At 37.5% G+C, this 7,428-nt stretch overlaps 2 protein-coding genes across 2 annotated transcripts in view; one reads left to right on the top strand and one right to left on the bottom strand.

Annotated features, from left to right (window-relative positions):
• Positions 1-4,764, top strand: part of LOC105159920 (dual specificity protein phosphatase 12-like) — a 5,213-nt gene extending 449 nt beyond the window's left edge. The window contains exons 2-7 of the mRNA XM_011077143.2: positions 588-1,036; positions 2,306-2,358; positions 2,529-2,593; positions 2,700-2,778; positions 3,551-3,841; positions 4,212-4,764. Coding sequence (XP_011075445.1) covers positions 609-1,036; positions 2,306-2,358; positions 2,529-2,593; positions 2,700-2,778; positions 3,551-3,841; positions 4,212-4,366 — 1,071 coding nt within the window. The 5' untranslated portion in view covers positions 588-608 and the 3' untranslated portion in view covers positions 4,367-4,764. The remainder of the gene's footprint in view (positions 1-587; positions 1,037-2,305; positions 2,359-2,528; positions 2,594-2,699; positions 2,779-3,550; positions 3,842-4,211) is intronic.
• The window catches only part of LOC105159919 (rhomboid-like protein 20), a 5,633-nt gene continuing 3,122 nt past the window's right edge, over positions 4,918-7,428 (bottom strand). Inside the window, exons 5-8 of the mRNA XM_011077142.2 lie at positions 6,702-6,853; positions 6,442-6,543; positions 5,706-5,831; positions 4,918-5,404 (exon numbers count right to left, since the gene is read on the bottom strand). Of these exons, the coding sequence (XP_011075444.1) occupies positions 5,237-5,404; positions 5,706-5,831; positions 6,442-6,543; positions 6,702-6,853 (548 nt within the window). The 3' untranslated portion in view covers positions 4,918-5,236. The remainder of the gene's footprint in view (positions 5,405-5,705; positions 5,832-6,441; positions 6,544-6,701; positions 6,854-7,428) is intronic.

Below are 7,428 nucleotides of genomic sequence, written 5' to 3'. Positions count from 1 at the left end.
TTGCATTTGCTTAGGAATAGAATAAAACCAATTCAATCCTCTTACAGTGATTTGATTGGTAAAAAGTTCCCATGGAGGTTGTTTTGAAATCTTTAGTCAGTATTTGGGTTTTCCTTTGATGATCATGAAAGTGCAAGTCAAATGGTATTAGCCGTCAATGGTTTTCACCACCTCATTGTGATATTAACCACTTATTCTATTGGATTCAGAGGCATAATTATTCATTCTTTCCATAACGAGAGGTGATTACCGCCTTCCCTACGTCAGAAATATCTCCTCTTGGAATGTAATTCTTTAATGACTCTGAATTGAGATTGTAGAGTTTTGAGGAAACTGTTGAAATGTTTGCTGCTGCTTTTGACAATTGAAAGTAGATGAATGACTGACATTGAAAACTTATTTCTCATTTCTTTTTCTTAAAATAAACGGCAACACTAGATTTGACATTGAAAAATATTGAGAATATTGATCAAAGATAAAATGTTTGCTATCTTGTTTATATTTTTGCCAATTTTATGTGGTTTTATTTTGTACTACAAAGGCATTAGCATCTACTAAGAAACATGCAAGTCGGGCTCTTTGAGCAGGTGCTAAATTGATAATTTGAAATGCCGTACCTGGTGCGTGAGCATTTATTTATTGGCAACATCGGAGATGCAGCGGAGATTCTCCAGAATGGAAGTCACGACATCACGCATATACTATCTGTTCTCAGTTCAGCATCCATTTCTTTCTTCTCTGAGTGGCGTAGTGGGCTTTCAATTCCTAGCAAAGAAATTCGGAAGGTGTATGCTGGGGACTCAGGATCTGAGGATGCTTCAGGCAACGGGTCAAATAGTCCATTGTCCCCAGATAAGCTCCTATACTCACTGGAGTATGCAGGTAAGGATTTGAAGTTTGTGAGGATGGCTGTGCCTTTGAGAGATATGGAGAATGAAGACTTGCTGGATTATTTGGATGTATGTTTGGATTTTATTGAAGATAGTAGGAAACAGGGATCTGTTTTAGTTCACTGCTTTGCCGGTGTATCAAGGAGGTATACATTATATGTCATTCTTTCTATATTTTCTTATGTCATGCCTACTTTCTTGGTGCAATCAATGATGGAGCTCTGTGAAAATGAAAGTATTACTACCAATTTACCTCTTTTATGTACAGGTCTTGTGTGCTACAAATTTATGCACGTCTAAAATAGTAATATAACACAAGAAAGCATCACATGCACCAGGTCCTGTCCATGTCCTTCATTCTATAAGTCCAGGATTGTTACCTATTATTTTGAAGTTGCGAAATTCAGAGGATAAAAGATATCAGCCATAATAGCTGATGCTCCTGTTGATTTAGGAGATGACACTTTTTGCTTGACAACCATCATGCAGCATGTATTAGTATGGTTTTAAGAGAAATATATACTCCGTTTCCCATTTCTGCCGTGAGTTGTCGGTCAGATACTAGAAGGACTCAGATTTGGAAAGAAATATATATATCACAAGAAGAATAATCACATTAATGTAAAGTTCTTAAAAAGTTTCTTGTTTACTTTGATTGATCCTCATTCAAATATCGTGTGCGATTAATTTTTTGCTTCTTGAAAAAAATTGGTATCTTTGTTGGTTTATATGACCATCCAGAAAATGAGATGGTTGGATGTCAATTTTGCTATCCATATTAGTGGGAAGAAGGTGCTATTTACCTGGTGATAAGCTGTGTGATTCATATGACTTCTCTGAACAAGTCTAAAAGTGTGAAATAAACAGCTTATATTAATTGCCTTCTCAAAGTTTTCATGTCACCTGAACAAGTCTTATTGTATAATTGTAAGGCTGCCAGATATAGAATACCATGTCGGTGAAGAGTCAATTGGCAATAGTAGTTTGTGTGAGCTCTGAGATATATAAAGCATGAAAAAAAGGTTCTGATTGTCTTGAAACTTACATACAATCAACAAATAGTAGATTGAGTGATTGTATGCTGGCATTTCATGCTTCTCTTTTAATGAGTATGTGAGTTTTATATAGTTGAAAGTTTATACGTGGATGCTCCCATGACGTGTGCCAACTCATCACTTTGAAGGTCAGAGCACCGTGGTGTGGGAGTTCTCATCAGTGACACTGAGACTTCCTCTATTCAACCTCAATCAAATCATGCTTTCTTCCTAAACCCCCTTAATTTGAATCTGCTTCTTGTCATTGTGCTAATTATCCTCGAAACATTTATTGAGAGAAGGCATACATTGTAATTGATTTGTTCTCTGCTTTGTCAAGCGCTAAGGGTTTACACCCTACTTTGCCTGTGTTCGTTTCAGTGCGGCAATTGTTGCAGCATACCTGATGAAAAGTGAACAACTATCACAAGAAGGTAAAAAGTTGTCATGTTGTTTGGCCTTGTAAACTGATACATTCGTGCAGTTTTAGTCAAAGCGTTCTTCGGATTTTCTTAATGAGATTTCTTTGTACTGTTACTGTTGATTTTGTCTCATTTACTGTTTTCTATATTTACTGGTTTCTGTTCTTTCCTGTGATTATTAGATGCTATTGAATCTTTGCGCAAGAGTTGTGAAACCGTGTGCCCCAATGATGGTTTCCTGGAGCAGGTAACATGAAAACGTACCGATCTATGTTCCCCATCATAATTATTCTGTATTTTAGGTACCTTACCTTTTGGGTAATTTTTAATGTTGATTCCATCTGTCGTTGCAGCTGAAAATGTTTGAACAAATGGGTTTTAAAGTTGATCGTGCAAGCCCCATATACAAGCGTTTCCGCTTAAAAGTACTAGGTCCATATTTTTCCCTGAACAATTTGACATGCTTGATTCTTGTTTAATGTTCAAAATCATTCTTTCTACAAAATTGGTTTGTTTGGTTTCTTTCATTTCTCGTCGTAATTCTTGATTGGTTTATTTAGAATATGGTGCGAATTGTTCTCAAGCAAATTTTATGATATTTGTAGCAGTGTACCACAAAATCTAGTCTCTTTCTGACTGTGCTTGGCACTGTTAGGAGCTAAATGCTAGCGGGCCGTACAAATATTATGCACAATGGGAAAAGAGCTTAATTGCGTCTATAAATATGTGAACAATCACAAATGTGACTGTTGTGATCCGTGCAAAGAACAACAAAACGTGAAAGATGAAAAAAGATGAGAAGTATTTATTTTCTTTGTTGTTCTTTGCACGGATCACAACAGTCACATTTGTGATTATTCACATATTTATAGACAGGTGGGTTGAAATTCTGAAATATTTTGATTCTTTTCCCCTTGAGCTGATTAATCTATGTCAATTTTGGCTCAAGAGAAAATACTTTTGATAGAGATGGCCCCTACAGTCATTTTGTATCTTATAATTAATCCATCTTAATATTCCTGAACGCTTACTATGTCATAATTGCTGTGGTATACATATGCAATTTCTTTATTTTCACATATCCGGTTGGCATTTCTATAGATCTAGAGAGTATAGATGAAATGGATATTGTTTATTTCTGTTATGACTCTTGCTTCCTTTCTCATTTGCTTATTCTTGGGATGATACTGTGTGCAATTAACAGGTGATTCGTATAATCGTGGGGGAAAGATAGATGGTTCTAAATTTGGTGCTGATCCTGGCTTGCCAGCTGAAAAAAATTCCACTAACATTGAAGCATCACCTTCTCCTGCATACCGGTGCAAGAAATGCCGTAGACTTGTCGCGTTGCAGGAAAATGTGTTGGATCATGTTCCAGGAGAGGGTGAGACATGCTTCGAGTGGTATAAAAGGAGGAGTGGAAATCCTTTAAATAGATCCAGTGAGAGCGAGTGTTCATCTATCTTTGTTGAACCTCTTCGTTGGATGACAACAGGTACAATAGATTATCTACCTCATCTTAGATTGGTTGCTTGGGCAGTGTATAGCAAATCCTCATTCAAACTATTGGTCACTCAGCATCATCATGATCTTCTTGACCTCCATTTGGTTGGTCCAAACAGTTTAATATATGGTCTGCCAATTGAATGACGGTGCCTTTTGAAGCTTCAGAACCAATTGTAATTCATCATCTGTTTGACATAGCTTGTGATCCTGTGGGGCCTATACCAATTACACTATTCTGCTTCATTTGGGTGTTGAGTTTCTTAGTCTGATGCTGATCTTAATGATCATTGATTGCTCTCTGTTATAAGTAGATGCATTAATAATACTGAAATGCTGTTTTCTCTGAGATCCTTCTGCAGTTGAGGAAGGTGCTCTGGAGGGTAAGCTGTCCTGTGCCCACTGTGAAGCCCGGTTAGGTTACTTCAACTGGTCTGGGATTCAGTGCAGTTGTGGGAGTTGGATTACCCCAGCCTTCCAGCTTCACAAAAGCCGAGTGGACATCAGTACTGTCTAAAGTTCAGTGCAGCAGCGAGCTGTAACCCCTACACTATATCTTGGCTTCTCTGTGATTCCGCTTCTCGATGACCTACATATCAATGTAGCCAGGCCACACCGTCTGGGGTACTTAATGATACAAGAGTATACCATTGTTTGAAATTGGATATTTGGATATCCTGCTAATTTTTCAGCTCTTTTGCCCCAATTCAAAGACCTACTGAAAATGAGTTAAAACGGCATGTACTATTAGAATAACTACTTCTACTGGTGTTACTCTTGCAATGAAGTGGTTCACGTACCCACTGTTTGTGAAGAAATGTGAAGCGGTATGAGTTCTCGGTGTAACAAATTTGTGTTTCATGGTGGTTTACTCTTGTAATTGAGTCATTTTACTATATAACTTTGATGTGTGAACTCCGTGTTATTTTCATTTTATGATGTGCATTCAAGGAGCGATTGGGAAGATCATAATCAATAGGCTCAAGCCTCTTTTCACTAATTTCATCTTTTGCCTTATCGTATAGTGTCTCTGAATCCCTGATGCAGTACACAAATGCACATCTGTTATTTCAAGTATAGTCAACCAAACATGCATGAAAATGAGTTAGAAAGTCCAGCATATTTAGAAGTTCCATTAGTTGACATCCTACATGCTTGGAAGCAACTGTACAAAGCTCTGTTACAGCTATTCAAGATCCATCTTAGGTACATTACTGTAGTAAACAAGGGAACAAAAGCCAAAGTGAACCTGATAAAAAATAATACTTCACGGGAATGATTATTTTCTCAACAGTGGCAAAATGCTTCTCACTTTAGAAAGAACCAGGAATTTTCTGCATCTTTGTAAATGCATACACCATTCTCTGACACCACTCTTACTGCCTACTCAATGTGTCTGCGACTCAAGAAGTATGTTGGTGGCAGCATTAATATCGTTTCTTGAACGTATAAGTGCTTGCCTTGCTGAGTTCCTATCAAAGCCCATTGAGACCAGTGTTGCAATGGCGTCTTCCGGTGGTTCCATCATAGATGACAACGGAGCTGGATAGTTTCCCTAAAGTCCACGGAGAAAACAGTTTATTCAGAATGCAAATACAGCTGCTAAAGGAGTGGAATTCAGCTTCTGTATGAGTGAGTTGTAGTTCTATCAACTTCTACTATCATATTAGACAAAAGAAACAGATGCAAATAACATGGTCCAGGGAAGAAGAAGAGAGAGTTGTTGGCAGAAGAAAGTGGGATAACAATAATAAGCAGAGAAAAGGAAAATGTAGTTGCATTCGAGGGAAGAAAACTACAAAAAAGCTACCAAAAGTAATAACTTCATCCAAGTCATAGTCCAGCAAAAAGTTTACCTCCATTTGGCGAACAGCATAGGGTGGTGCATTTCCTAGAAGATTCCTAGATGATCCAGTGGGTGATGTACTCCCCATAGACGGCCAAGACAGCCTTGAGAAGAATGAAGCAATAAATTCCGGAAACTGAAACAGAGAAGTCGAATCTGGTCAGCTGTGACTCAATAAATACCAGGGCCGGTAAAGAGGTAGTAGCAATCTTAGATTATCAACTCCAAACACTAGTTCTGGGATATTGTCATGTAGAGCAAAACGGCCAAGCAAATGTGCTTATGATATAGCTTTTCCGCTGATGTCAGAGCCTCAAAGAATTTCTCAACAGAATTATCTAATTGTGTAAGGTCCAAATTTCCCCTTTTATACACCTTGACAGAAACCTTAATTCCTATGCAGCAACCAAATTAATTAATTTTCCATGCTTAAGATTCATGTACAAGTTAGCTTGACAGTTGTAATATATATATATATGTATATACATAAAAAATTAAAACAAAAATGATTTATTTCATTGAATCAAATTATGAAAATAGAAGAGCTATGATGGGATCATCAATGGAAAAGGTCGGACTATAACTCACATTAGTGAAATTAACTGACTAAAGCAACTTAGAATCCTCCTAATCAAAACTTTAGACAAGATCCGTAAAAAGAATTATCAAGCAATAAGACGACAAAAGATGCTTTGTCGCGGTAAATGTAAAGTGAAGAAAATTTTCAACTAAAGGCAAGGTGCAACCTTAATCCTGCGCACACGGAGAACATTCAAACGATACAAGGAACCTGCTAGAATACCACAGATCCCGGGAAGCATGGATCTTTTCCAGGATGACAAGAATAGCTGCAAGACAGAAGCCAAACACACAGTAAACAATCATTAAGAAAAGAAGACACAAAATAAAAATACAAAGACAATTTATTAGGTGCGCCTTGTGAACATGACAAAAACAAAAAAAGAACAGATAGTGCAAAAGCATAACTATAATACTTATGAATTACCTGAAGGCCAGCTAAATAAATGAAAGTCTTGTCGGAGAAATTGAGTCCAAATACACGAAAACGCGTTGAAACAGGAATATCAAAAAAGAACGGCACAAATGAAGAAAATATAAGGCCATAGGGTCCAGATGTGAGTATGTTCAATGAGGGATCTGCCATAAAAACAAAGCAAAATCATCAGTATGGTAAAAAAGAATGCAACACATATCTCCACATGGAGATTTGTTCTGTTCCACTGCACCTGAAGTACAGTGTTCTAACGGAACGTTTAAACAGGATGAGAAACAATACATACTGAGAACAAAAAAATAGTCATGGAATTACTGAAAGTGACAAAAGCTAGGTATTTTTCAGATCACAGTAGAAGACAGCAAGGGTACCTTTTTTAGTATGGAACTGCCACTAATATCATTCAAGCAGGAAATAGAATATAACTCAACAGTCCACGAAAGTTGGCAACTGTATGCAACTCATGCTATATGTCACGTAGGTCTTATAACTAATTCCTATGATTAGCTCACGTAGCCAGAGCTAACAAAATACCAAGACAGTCATATTACTACTCAAGAACCTGCAGAAAAGAAAACCTCTTAATAGTCTGCCCCTCCTGCTCCCCCTGGAGGATGAAAAGAGTAGAAAAAGGAAAGAAGAGCAAAGCGCAAAGGGGAATGGGCAATATTTGAACCCTTTGGACAGGCCAGGGGGCAATGGCATACAATGTAACAAG

Source organism: Sesamum indicum, linkage group LG4 (genome assembly GCF_000512975.1).
Source record: "Sesamum indicum cultivar Zhongzhi No. 13 linkage group LG4, S_indicum_v1.0, whole genome shotgun sequence".
Classification (NCBI taxonomy): Eukaryota; Viridiplantae; Streptophyta; class Magnoliopsida; order Lamiales; family Pedaliaceae; genus Sesamum; species Sesamum indicum.
The sequence above is the reverse complement of the archived record's forward strand: the minus strand, read 5'-3'. Positions and strand labels throughout refer to the sequence as shown.